Raw genomic sequence first — 18,462 nt, 5'->3', positions numbered from 1 at the left:
ATATTAAATGTTAATAATACATCGCAAGTTTAGTGTTTTTTATTTTATCTGATTTTAATCAAATACATGAAGTCTTGGTGAACATAAGTAACTTCTTTCAAAAATATTAAAATCATAATAATATATTTTATTTTATGCAACTATTTTACAAAATGTATTTCGTTTTTTATCATTCACTAAAAAACTAGTCCTATAAACTGATGAAACTACTGTACTGTAAAGCATCAAAGCAGATGTCAGTGCAATCATTCATTATACTCGTGAATGCAGTCAGCTAGGTTCAGTTGTGAGAATGGAATTTGGTAGATTGCCAGTTGTGCACTCATTGAAGATCAGCCCTGTTTCTGAGAGTTAATGATTATGATGCTCTGAGTGTCTGCTGCTGTTAAATCTTTTGTTGTGTTTGTGTGTGTGTTGTCTCACACAGGTCTTTTCTTCATCTTGCCGTGCACGGACAGCTTTATCAATGTGGATATGCGCACCATCACCTTTGATATCCCCCCCCAGGAGGTGAGATCACACACACAAAACACTAATCCTCAACTTCGGCCTCTGTTTTATCACACGAACAGCATCAGTATGAAGGTGAAGCATGTCATCATTACAGTGTTAATACATTTACCACACAGTTTAATGTTCAGTGACTATAAGCAAATAATTTATGATGACATTCTAAAAAGTGCAAACAGGTGGTTGGAGTTTTTGGGGAGCTGAAATGATGTTTGCAGTTCCATTTTGTACCACTATTGCTGCAGAAATTACATACTTTACCTTTAAAGATAATTGTCTTTAAAAGTTTTGAATTTGAATTTTGATTTATGTGTTCAAAAATACAGTAAAAACTGTTATATTGTGAAATATTATTTTAATTTAAAATAAATGTTTTCTGTTTTAATATATTTTAAAATATAATTTATGCCTGTGACGGCAAAGCTGAATTTTCAACAGCCAGTCTTCAGTGTCATATGTTTCTTCAACAATCATTCGGAAATGCTGAATTGGTGCTTAATTATTATCAAGTATTAGTGGTGCTCACTTTTTAATAAAGGTTCTTATTATTATCAACTTTGAAAATATTCTTAATATTTTTGTGGAAACTGTTATACATCAAGATTCTTTGATTAATAGAAAGTTCAAAAGAAAAGCATTTATTAGAAATATAAATCTTTTGTAACATTATAAATGACTTTACTGTCACTCATGATCAGTTTAATGCATCCTTTCCGATTAAAATGATTAATTTTTAATTGCTTAGCCCAAACATTTTAATGGTAGTGTATGGTTTCCACAAACATATTAAGTAGCACAACTGTTTTCAACATTGTTAAGTGTGAGAAATATTTCAAAGTACTGATATGCACCAAATCAGGATATAAGAATGATTTTTGAAGGATCATGCGGCACTAAAGACTGGAGTAATGGCTGCTTAAAATTCACAGGAATAATTAAAATTCAAATAGAAAACAGTTATTATAAATTGTAATTTTTTATTTTTTACTGTGTTTTTGGTCAAATAAATGCAGACCTTGTGAGCATGAGAGGCATCTTTCAAAAACATTAAAACAATCTTAATTATACCAAAATTCCCATTAGTATAGTTTTGTGGTTGTGGTATCCCAGAATATCACCCAGATGATGTTTTTTATTAAATAGTTTGTGTGCATTCGTCCTCACAGGTGCTGACAAAGGACTCTGTGACAGTGAGTGTAGATGGTGTAGTCTACTACCGTGTACAAAACGCAACGCTGGCAGTAGCCAACATCACAAATGCTGATGCAGCCACTCGTCTGTTGGCACAGACCACCCTGAGGAACGTGCTGGGTACAAAGAACCTGGCAGAGATCCTGTCTGACCGGGAGGAAATCGCCCACAGTATGCAGGTAACACACTACACAACACATACAAACATTACAATACAAAACAAGAGTTAAACTTTTAAAGAAATAGATCACCCAAAAATAAAAAATAAAGCTTATTGTCTCATTAGGGCCTTTCGCACCGCGGGAACCTTTTCATAGTACCAGAACTAATTGTGGAACTACCCACTTTTTGGCGTTTTCGCACCGCCGGAACTGGGAGCGATTTTAGTACCGGAATGCCTTTTTCGAGAACCAAATTAGCTCCTTCTCCGGAGCAGGGTCTAACCAGCACAACTGGTACTAATCGTGACGTATGTAGACATTGATTGGCCAAACGCGTATGAAAACGCCCTCACCCGCCATGATTTAAAACGCTGTGTAAACATACTGTAAACATTGTGTTAACTTATTTCGCAAGTGTGGAGAACAGCGATAGATGGACGGACGCTGAAGTGCAGGCATTTGTAGCAAATGTAGCACTGCCAGTTGTCGTTGGAGATTCTTAGTCCTCCTTTCCGTTCTTTCAATCGCTTTATGTATACGTCGACTTTCCATGTCCATTATTGTGAAACCCGCGAGACACAACAAAAACACCGCTCCGATCACAGTGTCCTCCATCCTCCTGTTGTTAATGTTGTTCTTCTTTGTTTCTGTGGTTGAATGCCGCGCACAAATGACGAAGCTGTCGACCGGCTTACGTCACTTCTTAGTACACACTCTCGGTGCGAATGCAACCCTTTAAATGGTACTGGGAAATAGTTCACGCAAAATCGTCCCAGTACTTTAGTACTGTACATTTAGTTCTGGAACTAAAGCGGTGCGAGAGGCCCTATTGAATTGGTTTGGACTAGACCTGATTCAAGCAGACATTCCACAACATCAAGCAGTGCATTCACTGTATCTCAGCCGAGACGCTGACTTATCCAGCTCGACTGCACTGCTAGCACCTTCCTCAGTTCGCACATGGCCCGCCGTTCGCTCATTCCGTCTGACATCCTTTAAAAAAACTATGGGGGACATTCTTCATGACAGGCACACTTGGCACAGTGCTTCATACATGAGGAGCACGAAGCATGAGGAATCTCTGAGAAGAAGTGTTTGGACTTGACTCTGTTTTTTTCTTTAGTCCACTCTAGATGATGCCACAGATGACTGGGGTATTAAAGTGGAACGTGTGGAGATTAAGGACGTCAAACTGCCCCAGCAGCTCCAGAGGGCCATGGCAGCTGAGGCTGAAGCAACCAGAGAGGCCAGAGCTAAGGTAACATGCTTTTGATATTTAGTAAGTGGCGCTATTACGCATTTCACATGGAAAGTTGTTAGACAATCATAACAGATCTCAGATGTTAAAAGTAAACAGATTAATTTAGAAAGCGGATGGAAAATTATTACACAATTCCAAATCAGGACTGTTTTTAATGCCTTGCCTAACATTATAAGTGGACTTAAAGAACTTAAAGAATTATCTAGTGCAAAAACTTGCATTACAAATGTCCAAATACTTTTTAAAAACACTATTTGTAAACTTAGAAAGACTTGTAAAATGTACACATTTATAAAATATTTTATTATTAATTAAGAAATACAAATGATGGAAAATAATATATAATTCACATATAAATATAATTTTTGTGTGTGCTTACTACGTATAAACTACCATTTCAAAGTTTGGGATAAGTTTTAAGTTTTTAACTTAAGTTTTTAAAATAAGCAAAGGCACATTCAGTTGATCAAAAATGACAATAAAGACATTTATAACATTAATGTCGTTAATGTTGAAATAAATGCTCTGTTGAACTTTATACTTTTTAAAATGTATCACAGCTTCCACAACAATATTAAGCAGCACAACTGTTTCCAACATTGACAATAGTAAGGAATGTTTCTTGAGCACCAAATCAACATATTAGAATGATTTTTGAAGGATCATGTGACACTGAAGACTGGAGTAATGGCTGCTGAAAATTCAGCTCTGCCATCACAGGAATGAATTACATATTAAAATACATTAAAAAATATTTTTTTTTATTAATATTTCAGAATATATATATATATAGGTCAGAACACTAAAAGTCTGGTGCATTATTTATCCTTGTTACACACACACACACAGGACACTCTTGGATAATGTTCATTATGTGGACTGATGATTATATTTATATTTGATAAGATTTTGCTGGCAAACACATATTAATCATCCTCTCATGTACATGCATGTACATACTGTGGACCAAATTATTGGAATGTGTGGGAGCTGAATGCAAACGTTCTCTGCTCTGAGGCAAGACCACCGCAATACTCTCATAGGAAGCGGAAGTGACAACTCCTTTCCTATTTCTGTGTGTATTTCCCACTAATTTGTCTGTTTATTTATGTGAGAGCCTTTATTTTTTTCATTTCCAGCTGTATGCCTGGTTAACCTCTTCCCTGTGCAGTTGAATTGCCCTCCTTAAAAATGTTCATGAGAGCACATGCCCTCAGAAGAACATGCGAAAGGAAGTTTTAATGATTTTATTTTTGGTGCACAATTATTCTTCCATGCTTAGTTCAGATACAAAAAGAATGTTTTCTTCAAATCAATGCCCCAACCTACATCAGCCACACAGAGAGAAGTGGGAAACCACTGTCCTGGTTATTTAAAAGTTTAAACCTCTCAGCATCAACTATATAAGTATAGTAGGTGTTTAGCAGACACTTTTAAAAGAAGTAACGTACAGCATTGGAACTCGGATGACGTCAAAGGCTGTGCCTTTAGTCAAACTCTGCAGTATTTTGGCACAAATTCATCCGTCACTTGGTAAAAATATTCAGACGGCAATATTAGCCAGATGCCAGTATAGAGGGGTTGTGTGGCAACACTTGATCCTCAAAAACCATAAACAAAATTTTGCTAGACAAAAAGAAACCTGAGCCAAACTATAATAAAATGATGTTCTGTCATAATTTACTCACCCTCAAATTATTATTCCACACCTGCATGAGTTTATTTCTTCTGTTGAGCACAGAAGAAGACATTTAGAAGAATTTGGTTACCAAACAGTTCCATAGTATGGACAAAAATAATTGGAAAAACTTGAGGCTGAGTAAATGATGACAGAATAACATTTTTTTGGGTGAACTATCCCTTCAAACACAAGTTTACTTGCAGTAAAACAAAAATGTGGTTTCTTCCAACCACTAGGCCTATTTGTTTTGTGAAACCATCAAGAGACATTTAGAAACATTTCAAAATGTGTGCATTTAAAATTTGTATAATTGTACGTATTTTGTCTTTAAATAATTTTTGTGGGAAAAAATAAGTACTGATTTTAAACTTGTGCAATGTATACTCTCGGCCATAAAGCAAAACCAGGCGAGTTGCTTAAAGGAATAGTTCACCCACAAATAATATTTATGAATATTTTCTCGCCCTCAGGCCATTGATAGATGGATAGATTTTAACATTACATCACTAATGGATCCTCTGCAGTGAATGAGTGCCATCAGAATGAGAGTCCAAACAGCTGATAAAAGCATCACAATAATCCACAAGTAATCTACATGGCTTCAGTGAGTAAGAAGCAAATCCGTCATTAAGGCATTTTAACTTTAAAGGGGTGGTTGATCAGCTTTTTTCGAAGGCTTGATTGTGTTTATGGGGTGCAGTGTAACGTGTTCATGATTCGTTTTTTTTTTTTTCCTAGTGTACCAGCATTGAACACGCGTAGATTGAGGAAGCATTCCTCCGTAAAATGTGCAGCGCTGAGTGCTATATTGGTATTTAGGGATGCACCGATATGTTTAGCAGACGCTTTTTTTCCAAACCAACTTACAGTGCATTCAGGCTATATATTTTTTACCAGTATGTAAAAGTGTCTTAATAATGGATTTGTTTCTTATAAACACACAGCTTTTCACTTCACAAGAGGTTCATTATTGGGGTGGAGTCATGTGGATTATTGTGATGTTTTTTTATCAGCTGTCTGGACTCTCATTCTGACGGCACCCATTCAATGCAGTGGATCCACTGGTGAGCAAGTAATACTAAATTACTCCAAATCTGTTCCAATGAAGAAACAAACTCATCTACATCTTGGATGGCCTGAGGAGGAGTACATTTTCAGAAAATTTTATTTTTGGGTGAACTGTTGCTTCGAAGGAACGATGAGATAACTCGCAGTATGATTTCAGGGCAAAGAGTGGGCGTCAATTTGAAACTGGGTTAAGGGGTGGAAGTTTTGTGCGGTATACAAGGTTTGCTAAATGCTAGACCACATGCTTTTTTTTTTTCCACACCGCCTCTCTGCTGTCTGTAGGTGATAGCCGCTGAGGGAGAAATGAATGCGTCACGAGCACTGAAGGAGGCATCTCTGGTGATTGCAGAGTCCCCCTCTGCTTTGCAGCTGCGCTACCTCCAGACCCTTAACACCATCGCAGCCGAGAAGAACTCCACCATCATTTTCCCTCTGCCCATTGACATGATGCAGTCCTTCATGAAGCACTGAACTAAGAGCCACATGAAGCGACCTACACTCACGCACACATACATACATACAGATGCATCCATGCAGTAATGAACAGACTGACGTTATATAACATGCACTCATGTGAGTATACCCGGTGCAGCCGGGTCCAGAAGTTTGAGACCACATTGAATTCTGGTATTCATTGTTGGAAAACTTAAATCTAAGAAATATCATTACGTGAAATGAAGATGAAATATTTGAGGTTGTGTTTGCAAGTCACTAATTTAAAAAAGAGAAAATTGGTGATCATGTGACTCTGTACAGATGGTCAGATGTTCAAGATGCTCTTTGGATCATCTCAAATCATGCTGGAGAACATGAGCATCAAGTTTAACACACAGTTGTGGAGTTCATGCAGCTTGAGTGCTGCTGTTGTTAACATGAAATACAGGTAAATCCTGAAACCCATGTACATTTTAACCACTCAAATTGTTATTCTAATAGTATACTATATTAGAAATGTTTTCACTAGTGGTCTCACTTTTGGACCCTACTGTACACACTCAGCCATTTTCTGATGTGTGACCTGTAGATGTTCCTAGTAAAGACCTGTTCACTCTGTCTGAAGGAAATCTGATACAACCAAACAATATTAAAGTCATAAAATATTTGCTAAATAAGATTCCAATTTTAAATAATTTCCTGCCCTTGAACAAAAAAATCACATTGTTGCCTTTTCAACTTTTTTTTCATACTTATCATACCAAAATTTGGACTTACAAATTGAGAGCCTTTTGGAACATCTCCTGGTCATATGAGTGCATGTGTGTGTTTCAGGCACATGTAACCTAACCTTGATTGTCAAATAGATAATAAACCGTCTAAAGGAATATTTAGATAGTATCAGGTGTCAAAACATGGAACTGAGAGCAGTGCTTAATGTGCCTACCAGTTTTTCTTGCTTTCTTAAACTTTTATTAATGTTGACTGTCAATATTAAAACCTTAAGCAATATCCATTTCAATTACTGAATTAATATTTATAGCTTTACATGATGGTTACATACATACAGATGCATCCATGCAGTAATGAACAGACTGACGTTATATAACATGCACTCATGTGAGTATACCCGGTGCAGCCGGGTCCAGAAGTTTGAGACCACATTGAATTCTGGTATTCATTGTTGGAAAACTTAAATCTAAGAAATATCATTACGTGAAATGAAGATGAAATATTTGAGGTTGTGTTTGCAAGTCACTAATTTAAAAAAGAGAAAATTGGTGATCATGTGACTCTGTACAGATGGTCAGATGTTCAAGATGCTCTTTGGATCATCTCAAATCATGCTGGAGAACATGAGCATCAAGTTTAACACAGTTGTGGAGTTCATGCAGCTTGAGTGCTGCTGTTGTTAACATGAAATACAGGTAAATCCTGAAACCCATGTACATTTGTACATTTTAACCACTCAAATTGTTATTCTAATAGTATACTATATTAGAAATGTTTTCATTAGTGGTCTCACTTTTGGACCCTACTGTACACACTCAGCCATTTTCTGATGTGTGACCTGTAGATGTTCCTAGTAAAGACCTGTTCACTCTGTCTGAAGGAAAAATTGTTAAAAGCGCTATATAAATAAAGGTGACTTGACTTGACTTGACTATAAGTTATAGCATTTTAGCTGATCTTCAGGCAGTTGATTGACCCATATGTTAACAGTTATCTAAACCAGCCCCTAGAAATAAACAGCAGACCTTCCTCTTAGCATCCATTCAGTCTTACCATTGCATATGTAAGAATAATAAGGCCTCTGCTTCTCTAGGCCTCTAACAAGACATGCTCCTTTAAAACTCCGTAATGGATTTAATAGTCTTAAAAATAATAATAATAATAATTGTCATTGCTCACACGGACCATGGCTGTGTTTGGAATTAATACTAGCTTACTAACTGGACACTGCTCAGTATGTACAGTATACTGCCTAATTAAAAATAGCTAGTGAAATAGGTATTACTTCACAATAAGAGTTTTAAACCATATGTTACATTGTTGTCACACAATACACATTAAATGATAGCCATTTTAAATGTATTAAGTTGTTTTACATTTTTAAGCCAGTTTTGTGTTAACATTTGGCAGTCTGATTTAACAATCAGTCATTAAAAATCGTGGTTGATATTGATATTACCACCTGAATGCTCAAGTGCGTTATAGTACTATATACTACTATAGTTTTTTATTGATGTTGATTTTTTTTAATATATTTTCAGTTTGCATTTTAGTAATTGTGTTATGTGCTTTTGTAATTTTTATTCTTTGCTGTTGTTTTTATTTATTTGTAATTTATTTTAATTTTAGTTTGAGTTATTTCCAGTTCATTTTTGTGCTTCAACTTCAACTTTCTTTCAGTTAGTTGCCAAAGCAACATTTCTGATTTTCATTTAGTTTAAGTTCTTCATCCATTATTTATATTTTATTTTAGCTTTATTTACATTTACAACTATTTCTTTTTAGTTAGCAACAATTGTGGAACACTTTGGGATGAAATGTTCAACAGAGCATGCTATGTCGTATACTGCACATTTTGGCAAATGTAGAAGGTTATCTAGGCATTTCATGTATATAAATATATACTGTATACACACCATAATACACTTACAGAACAGTATGAGTAGTATGTTAGTATTCTATTCAGCACACAGCCAATCACTGAACTCCTGAGTGTCAGATGGCATAGCGACAAGGTGGAAATGCCTCATATCTTTGGTGGCATCATAAGCATTGCTTATCATAAAAATATTAATTCAAAACACTAAAGTATTATTTATATTAAAACTCTTGATACTGGTCACATTAAAAAGATTTATAGAAAAAGAAGGCAAAAAGATACCTGACTGATTTTGACAAAGATATCCCTTCAGCAACATAAGGTGTGCAGACCAAGCACAACAATCTAAAAGCTTTACAAGAGTAAAAACTGTTGAGCACATAACGAAAACACTTAAATACAGAAGTAAAAAGTAGTTAAATGAATGGAGTTGCCTTATATTTGGTGACTGAAGCTCAGGGCAGTTTAAAAATTGCCTTTTGATACTGACCCAGGGCCAGCTTTGGTTTTTGAATCCATGATTAAACCTTCATAAGCATCAAATTGGCATCTTATATGAATCTAAGGGCAACTTTGATCAACTTGCAGTAAGGTAGTGGGGTTTAAAGGTCAGGGGTGACAGCTCTAAGTTCAGATCTCCAGCTCCGCCATGGCCCGCTCCAGGGGGTCAGTGCTCCAGTAGTCGTGGTCCCAGCCCAGGAACCAGCCTGTGAATGTGGGCGGCTCAAAGCCTTGTTTAATCTTCACGATGGGTGTACGTGGGTCACGGTTGGCTGGGTCCGTCTCAATGTATCGAGCAGCTGGAGAGAGAGAAAAGGAAGTTTAATATGGGATTCATAAAAGGACACATTATAAAGTGTTTTGCGATTTCAAAATATGCTCATGTTTCTATCTTCCTTTCTATCTTGCAAACATTATCGCCACCTACTGGACTGTAGCATGGACCACATACAATATTAACTGAAAAAATCTGTCATGACATGCATTAACAGATTCCAAATAAATGCTGTTCTTTTGAATGTTCTATTCAGCAAAGAATTGTGAAAAAAGTGTATGTTGGTTTCCACAAAAATATTAAACAGCTAAACTCTTTTCAACCGATCATATTATTAATTTCCTTGAGCACCAAAACAGCATATTAGAATGATTTTATAAATGAAAATATGTTTTGGTTGTCTAGTACATAAGTGGCACCCAGTTATCATTTTGGAACAAATTAAAAAAAAATCTAAATACATTTTTTTGTTTTGTTTTGTTCTGTTTTATCCTAAATAAATATAGTCAGTTTTGTCAAAAAATAAATATTAAAAATCACTTGGATAAACAGGAGTTGCATTGTGGGATACAGTATTCCATGCAATGATCTGTTGTGTACTTCACATGAGGAATGTAGTAGGTAATTTGAGTGTTCTACACAAAGAAAAAAAATTGCATACTGAGTAGTATGGTAATACACTGTTTACTCTAGTATGGTAAACAGTAGTATGGTAAAACTTACTGTTTTATACTTTATGCAGTGAATTATAATTAGAAGTATAAAGTGTTTTAAGGTGCCTTACCTGAAGTCATTGCCTCAGTCTTCTCCTCATCATGAGCTTCATTACCAATCCAAACAAACACCTGCAAAACACATCAAGATTCCTTACAATTCTCTGTGATGCATTATTAATTTATTAAACATCAGTTGCATGTTGCATGACAAGTTTAGTACACAATTTAACTTAACTGCCTTAACAATAACTCTGCATATAGAAATGTAATGATTAACCAACTATTTGGACATTTTATTGAATTCAGAAGGGTTCAAGGTTTGGCCGGTTAGCTTCTGCATCCCTACCAGTCGATGCAGTAACTGCACAATTATGCAGACAAAAAGCATGTTTCTCCATTACTGATATAATAACATTTGAAAACAGTTTCCAGGTCACATGCTTCCATTGATATGAATGGGAATATACAGCTCTCCCTTTATAAATGAGATCTCCTTGATTGCAACACTATGTAAAGTAGAACAATCCTGTTAAAGTAGTTAGTTTACCTGATCCCAGGTGTCCAGGATCATGACATCATCTGTAGCCAGGTCTTCTTGAGTCATCTCTCCAGGAACTTCTTCAATCTGCATGGATATCAATGCATCCATAATGAATAGCCCTTGATCATGCTACACTGACAATATACTTGCTGTATTTAAATCAGGGCAGGCAAAAAATCTGGGTGTGTTACTCACAATGAAACGGCCAGTTTTGTTTGAGCAGGCGAACAGTTGTGGTGGGTGGGCATTCATCTTGTCCTTTAGCCTGGCGGACGTGCGGTAATCAGCCTTTCCTCCCAGAGCGTCCCAGAAACTACCTGCAGTGTGATGCATACATGTATATTCACATGAGCTTAATTATGAGAATCACTTGAAAAACAATAAGTCTATCAAAATCATAAATGCTTATAATATATATAGTAATAAAAAATGGTCACACATGAACCAAATATGTTCTATATAATAAAAATGAAATAATTGAATGATTCATTTCTTTTGTTTTATTTTTCATTCATCTTAAAAGGAGTAGTTCACCCATAAATTAAAATACTGTCACATAAGCTACATGAACCACTATTATGATGCTTCTCACTCGTTTTGTGGCCTTTTTTAAAACTTCTGGGTGAAATATTACTTTGAAAATTTCAGATGAGTCCTCACCATCCTCTCCTCCTTCACCCAGCTCGGAGGACGACACTCCAAGGATATCACAGAGCTGCTGTGCCCCACGTTTCTCTGTATCACAGGCTCCTCGTCCCACCCATATGAAAGATGCAGCCGGGGTCACCAGGACAAAGGCATCGTTGGAGTTCAGATTGGAGGACATGGCATCAACCTAGATACAACAATGGTTAAGATCAGCAAATATTTAGAGAATATTTAAAAGCTCCCACCAATAGTAAATATTAGATGCTGACCTCCACCGCTCGTGTGCACCCTGTGGAGTTTGAGCGCACTTGGAACAGCCGAGTCTCGGCTGGCGCAGTCTGACCGCCTTCCCTGGAGGTGCCGCCCTGGTGCACCACCATAGGCTTCCCTCCGAACAGACCCATGAGGTGAGCAGGTTCCTTACCCTGAACCACCCGCACCTGAAAAATACACAGCAAGTGCACATTAAACAGAGAAATCACGAAGTCATGCTTTCGCAAAACTATTACAATTCTGTAATTCTGATATGCAGTATATCAGACACAATGCAACATTGTCATTGGCTTTTCAAGAGTCTTTGGTTGAGGATGCATTTAATTCCACAGGGTGGCAGTGTGGAGCTCACTGTGAGGAACTTGCAGCTAATGCCAAGGTTCCCAGCATCCTTTGTGGTCAGCTTGATGACAGTGGGCTGTTCAACTCCAGGAGGAAGCAGAGATTTATCAATGGTCGCAGCTAAAGTGGTTATTTTTCTCCTTTTGCCTCAAAAACTTACATTTGGTCTTCCTATGCTGCTCTCTGCTGAATAATACATTGTATTGATTGCAATGTTATTATTTGTTCTTTATGCTTCCATTAAACCTCTGGCTTTTTTTCTTTACTGTAAACAATGCTTTAGTAAAGAAGATATACACTGCTGTGCAAAAGTTTAGGGTATAAGAAATCTTTTATGCTCACAAAGACTGCATTTATTTGCATAGAAATACAGTAAAAACAGAAATATTGTTTTAAAATATTACAATTTATAACAACTATTTTACTATATTTTAAAATATAATTTATTTCTGTGATGGCAAAGCTGAATTTTCAGCAGTCATTACTCCAGTCTTCAGTGTCACATGATCCTTCAATAATTATTCTAATATGTGATTTGCAGTTGTGCCTTTTAATATTTTTGTGGAAACCTTTATACAGTTTTTTTTAATTTGAAGAATAAAAAGTTCAAAAGAACAGCATTTATTTGAAACATATTACAAATGTTTTTACTGTCACTTTTGATCAATTTAATGCATCCTTGCTGAATAAAAGTATTTAAAATATATATCTTATTGACCCCAAACGTCTGACCGATAGTGTACAATGGACCAAAACAGAGGTGATTCATTGGATGTTGTTTACTGCATTTTACACATCATCTACTTTAACATGCTGAATGTATTTTTTGTGTACCAGTTTAATGTGCATGACAGCATGCATAAATCCAGACCAAAAAAAAAAATCACACTATGAATCAATTTAAAAACAAAAATATTGTGAATGCATGATGGAGCATTTCTGTTAATGTTCACATGCTCACTGAATGCGTAAGACAGTTAGTTGCACAAGTGAAAGTGTTAAAAAAAGTGACATGACATGTGGCCAAGTATGGTGACCCATACTCAGAATTAGTGCTCTGCATTTATCCCATCCAAAGTGCACACACACACCGTGAACACACCTGGAGCAGTGGGCAGCCATTTTTTTTTGCTGCGGCACCCGGGGAGCAGTTGGGGGTTCGGTGCCTTGCTCAAGGGCACCTCAGTCGTGGTATTGAAGGTGGGAGAGAGCGCTGTATATTCACTCCCCCCACCTACAATCCCTGCCGGTACGAGACTCAAACCTGCAACCTTTGGGTTACGAGTCTGACTCTCTAACCATTAGCCCACTACTTCCCACAATGACGAAACATCAAAATGAAGACACAAGGACACAAGTACACCAGTGGAGGCGTATACAGCGATAATACATGTCAGTGTACAGAGCCTTACAAAAAAAGCTTAATAATCTTTATACATATTGATCATGCATACCGATTATGCAGAAACCAATGAAATCGGCTGAAGCCTTGATTCTTTTAGCTGTGCAAATTCAGTTAGATAATGGACATTATGCTGCTACACTCTGGAAAATGAAAAAGCATTCGAGGAACATGAGTAGGAATTTCCAAAAAGCAGAGGAATATCCTTTCAGATTTGTATCTGTTGTTCATGTAATGTTATGTAAGATCATTTTCATTTGTATAAATGTGTGGAGAAACATTCAGGCTCTATACAGGGACATGCAATCCTGAGATATGGATACCTGAGTGGTGAGGGGAGCACCAGTCATCTACAGCAGGATGTAGATTATGAATAATGGACAGGAAGGAAAGACATAGAGGTGGAAGTTCGTTTAACAGGTGGGGGGAAAAAATCAGGGAATGCCAATGCAACCAGCAATAATGACAAAATGTAGCTAAGATATGAGAGGACACAGTATGAACCAGGAGCACCAGGAAGCTTGAACTTATTCAACATGAAATCAAAATTAGCCCTAATTACTTTATTTACCATGATTCATGATTGCACGTAATCCAACAACAACAAAAAAGTTAGTTTTTGTAATCTTTCATCAAAATTGTAAGGGCACATGAATTTTGTGCATGAATAAATTGATGAATCGTCAATTTTGGTTTCATGGTGACTTTACAGTTCTGCCCAAGGCCAATAAACTGATTACTAGTTTCATGTTATGGCAAATAACTGATAAACTGACAATATAAAAATTCTATACTATTTTGTCTAAACAAATTAACAACAAAAATGAAAAATCACTAAAAGAAATTAATTTGAAAATAATCAGTAATTTTAATTAGAATTAGAAGTGAATTTAGGCATCAATAGATTTCACAGCGTTATTAAATTATTAGTGTTTTTAAAGATTAAATTTAAGAGAGCATTAGGTGATAGCAAACTTATCTAATGAAGTCCTGCCCAACATTCTTTACACTGAATACTGTTTCATCATAAATATGCCACATTGCAGTTTTAAAATGGGTTGTGAATGCTGTTTCATGTTGACTTCAATTAAAAAAAGAAGAGAATCACAATTGTACTTTTAATGGAGGAGCCCCAAATGATAAATTCAGTATTACACATATGGATATGATTGTGATCAAGTGATCCATTGAGACTTATTTATTAGCATTACCTGCACAGGCCCACCTCCAAGCTCATCATCCAGCTGGGCAGCCAAGATGGCAGATGCCCCGATCTCATCTTGTGAGGAGTCCTTACCCTGCCTATAACAGACATCATACGCAAGTGAGACATCATCGGACAGGATAAACGTATTGAACTGTTAAATCAAAACACATAGAATGTGCTCCTGTGATTATGTCAGATTAACTGTGTGAGATGAAGTCATACCAGATGTAAATGATGTGACCCTGTCTGCCTCCATGGCGGTAATTGTACAGGATAATGTAACTGTCTCCTCCATAGAACTGGCCATAAGTAGAGGGATCAACTGGAACCTTGTCTGATCCTTCAATGCGCCAGATCTTAAGCATCAAGTGACATAAAAATAAAAATATCATTACAGTACCCTCATTGTATTTGTATAAACAACATGTTGTTTAACTTCAGGCCAAGTTACATGCAGTGTGTGCTCATTTGCTGACCTGTTTCCCTCCGTTGCCATCATCGATCATTCCATGTTGGGCAGCCATGGCTGGTGAATCATGCAGAGTTGAAGCATCGAACGGCACCTTCTCGATCTTAGCAATGCTGTTTGAGACATAAGCCACACCCAGACCTTCCGTCTGGTCCACATCATGCCAGTTTTTGAAGAATTGTTTGAATAGAGGCGTCTCGCCCATCTCCGGGAGAATCTGAACCTGTGTGTGCTTTGGGTAACCCATTTTCTTAATGAACTCATCTGCTGCCTTCATGGCAGCCTTTCTCTCTTCCACATTGGCATCTTTGCCTATAAAATGAACACTGGTGTGTCAAAAATGAAGTCTGAAAAAAGGAAAAAAGTTTATTTTTGTTTTCTCTGTCAATATCATTTACCTTTCCAAACAAAGATCTTGCCATCTGATCCGTGATCCAGGATGAAACAGTCGCTTGATTCTAGTGCACTCTGGGAGAAGGGGTTCTCAGCGGCCACCAGGGCAATCGTCATGTCTCCACTGGCATCAGACACCTGAAGGAAAATGTAAATAAATTGAATATACTTATGGTCTACAATGGCTATGTATCATATTTGCATGGTTTAAATCCAGTGGCTACCTTATAGAGTTTGGCCATCTTCCTGTTGGAGGCATCAGCCTTGATATCATCAGATGCTCCCTCAGGCAGGTCTGGTTTTTCTCCAAGAACCTGCCAGCAGATAATTGGATCATGTATTTGGTGAATCCAAATCTCGTGTGAATTTTTAAGTTAAAGCTTTCTGTCAGTCTTACCTCCAACATCTTCTCTCGTTCCACCCCTTCATCACACACATACACGCGAGCGCGTCCACTGCGTTCATTGTCACGAATGCCCTTCGCAAACTGAGTAGCTTTTAGCTTCTCAAAGCGGTTACTCTTTGAACCACACCACTGGTAGATCTCCTGTAAAAATACACAGAGTAAACAGTTACTTTTAAGTTTTTTACAATATTTTTTACTCTCTTCACATGATACTCACGTTGCCCACATCCAGGATGAAGCAGTCTCCCTGGTTAAAGCTCTCCCAGCTGACTGGCACTTCTGTTGCTCTGACAACACGCCGACCTTTGACCTGTAGCACGCGTTGCACTATAACTTCATTGGTGACCACATGCTTGAATCCAGATGCAACTCCACCTTTCTGGAAAACAAAACAAAACCAAAAGGAAACACACACACACACACACACACACACACACAAAAACAATAAAAGACAAAACAAAACAAAAAATGTCACTGAAGTTCATGTCTGGCAATATTACTATTTCATTCTTAACATTAGCATTTAGTGGCAAAAACATAAGACATTCATATAACATAATAAATGTAATTCATGCAGTCAATGAAAAATTTGTTTCATCTTGGACATCCTTATTTGAATTAGTTACTTTAGAGTCACTTTCCATTTGTCCTGTCAACACTCGGGCCACTCACCATATACTGCAGCCCTTTCTTAAAATATCCCAGAAAAGCTTTGGACTCATGGCCTTGAACTTCGCGGTACTGGATGGGCTTTCCACCCAAATAGTCATCCATTTGCACTGTGAAAATGGCAGCCGCCCCACTTTCATCTTGCGTGCAGTAGTCACCTGCCAGTTGAGGGAAGAGCATCTATAAGAAATGTAGCTGATGCATTTGACATTTGAACCATCTAGCTTGTCTTGAAAATTAGGCAGAACATTTAGTACTAAAATAAATGTCAGAATCTCTTTAACACAGCATTGACCTATTACCTAGCCAGAAATGGAGGTCATACTGTAGGTTGCCAGAGCGTTGCTTGATAGTATTGAGGACCACGTAAGCATCACCGGTGTAGAACCCTCCATAGAGGTTCTCGGGAACTGCCACCAAATCAAACTTCTCAATTCTCCACACCTGGAGACCAGGCTCCTTGCCTGCTCGCTCAAACTCGGGGTGGTACACCATGCTGTCTAGAGAAAAATACACAAACACATAATTTATTCAATTTATAAAACTGTTTAGTGAATTTCCTGCGTTTGCACTCTTCTAAAGATCCAAATTTGCAGATTAATTTTTGCAGATAATCCAAACATTGCAGATAAACAATTAAATAAATCCAACTGGACTATAAAAATCCAGTGGCTGGGAGTTTCCTTCTTTGGTGAAGGACAATGGGGCTGGATGCAGGAAAAAGAAAGCACTGTGACTAATGCTGTTGGACTGACAGTGCCAACTGTGGACACAGCCTGACCGGATCATTCAGAACACCAGCCCTTGCGAACAGTCACCCGCCAGCACTTATTATGGCGAGGGCCTCTGAGAGGGTGACCGTGTCAGCTGAGCTTACCGCCCACTTGTGGGGTGGGGATATGGTGAAGTTTAGGATGTCTTAGACATGAGTCATTCAGAAATGAGACGGTAGCATTGTAATTCTTTTTACTGACCACAAGACACTCCTCAGAGAGAGAAAAAAAGTATCCATCCAAGAAGGGTGCAGTGTTTACCAAGCATCAATATTTACCAAACATCCATCAAAATTAATTCAGAAGTTGTGGTTTAGGATTTCTATACATTATGAAACACCAAACCACAGGAGGGCAAAAAATTAGGAGGACAGTATAAATCACCAAAACAAATTCCTCGTATGTGTAAAAATACCTGGCAATAAAGCTCTTTCTGATTCTGATTCTCTGATATAAGTTCCTGGTCCAGTATAATGATCTGCCTAATAATGCATTATCAAAATTGTGACTGCTTCTTTGTAAAAGACAAAATACCGTTCAAGTTTGGAGTACATATGTTTTTTCCTTTCTGAAAAAAATACTTTTATTCTGCAAGAATGCATTAAATTGATCAAAAGTGACAGTAAAGACATTTATAATGTTACAAAAGTTTTAATTCACCAAAGAATTCTGAAAAAAAAACATGATTCATGGTTCAAAATATCAAAAATATCATAAAATATTCCTAAGAACATTATGCAGCACAACGGCTTTCAGCATAAGATAATCTAATTTCTTGTGTACCAAATCAGCATATTAGAATAAATTCTGAACGATCATGAGACACAGAAGACTAAAGTAATGGCTGCTGAAAATTTACATTTGCCATCACATTAAAAAAAAAATTATATATATATATATATATACAGTATGTATATATATATATATATA

General features: G+C 37.0%; 2 protein-coding genes across 4 annotated transcripts in view; one reads left to right on the top strand and one right to left on the bottom strand.

Annotated features, from left to right (window-relative positions):
• stom (stomatin) overlaps positions 1 to 7,352 on the top strand; it is a 12,239-nt gene extending 4,887 nt beyond the window's left edge. For both annotated transcript variants that reach the window (XM_016240207.1, XM_016240206.1), the window contains 4 exons: positions 428 to 510; positions 1,677 to 1,880; positions 2,986 to 3,120; positions 6,155 to 7,352. In XM_016240207.1, coding sequence (XP_016095693.1) covers positions 428 to 510; positions 1,677 to 1,880; positions 2,986 to 3,120; positions 6,155 to 6,343 — 611 coding nt within the window. In that variant the 3' untranslated portion in view covers positions 6,344 to 7,352. The remainder of the gene's footprint in view (positions 1 to 427; positions 511 to 1,676; positions 1,881 to 2,985; positions 3,121 to 6,154) is intronic.
• A 1,806-nt stretch (positions 7,353 to 9,158) lies between these two features.
• LOC107556937 (gelsolin-like) overlaps positions 9,159 to 18,462 on the bottom strand; it is a 16,577-nt gene continuing 7,273 nt past the window's right edge. Inside the window, exons 2-17 of one of the 2 annotated variants that reach the window (XM_016240204.1) lie at positions 17,062 to 17,259; positions 16,763 to 16,917; positions 16,308 to 16,469; positions 16,082 to 16,231; positions 15,909 to 15,998; positions 15,690 to 15,822; positions 15,299 to 15,603; positions 15,045 to 15,178; positions 14,827 to 14,917; positions 13,939 to 13,965; positions 11,868 to 12,038; positions 11,611 to 11,785; positions 11,146 to 11,267; positions 10,957 to 11,034; positions 10,478 to 10,538; positions 9,159 to 9,718 (exon numbers count right to left, since the gene is read on the bottom strand). In XM_016240204.1, the coding sequence (XP_016095690.1) occupies positions 9,549 to 9,718; positions 10,478 to 10,538; positions 10,957 to 11,034; positions 11,146 to 11,267; positions 11,611 to 11,785; positions 11,868 to 12,038; positions 13,939 to 13,965; positions 14,827 to 14,917; positions 15,045 to 15,178; positions 15,299 to 15,603; positions 15,690 to 15,822; positions 15,909 to 15,998; positions 16,082 to 16,231; positions 16,308 to 16,469; positions 16,763 to 16,917; positions 17,062 to 17,254 (2,217 nt within the window). In that variant the 5' untranslated portion in view covers positions 17,255 to 17,259 and the 3' untranslated portion in view covers positions 9,159 to 9,548. The remainder of the gene's footprint in view (positions 9,719 to 10,477; positions 10,539 to 10,956; positions 11,035 to 11,145; positions 11,268 to 11,610; positions 11,786 to 11,867; positions 12,039 to 13,938; positions 13,966 to 14,826; positions 14,918 to 15,044; positions 15,179 to 15,298; positions 15,604 to 15,689; positions 15,823 to 15,908; positions 15,999 to 16,081; positions 16,232 to 16,307; positions 16,470 to 16,762; positions 16,918 to 17,061; positions 17,260 to 18,462) is intronic. The other variant, XM_016240205.1, reaches the window with a different exon arrangement.

Source organism: Sinocyclocheilus grahami, unplaced genomic scaffold (genome assembly GCF_001515645.1).
Source record: "Sinocyclocheilus grahami isolate Dianchi unplaced genomic scaffold, SAMN03320097.WGS_v1.1 scaffold584.1, whole genome shotgun sequence".
NCBI classification, from domain to species: domain Eukaryota; kingdom Metazoa; phylum Chordata; class Actinopteri; order Cypriniformes; family Cyprinidae; genus Sinocyclocheilus; species Sinocyclocheilus grahami.
Note: the sequence above shows the minus strand (reverse complement) of the source record. Positions and strands in the feature narration are given on the sequence as shown.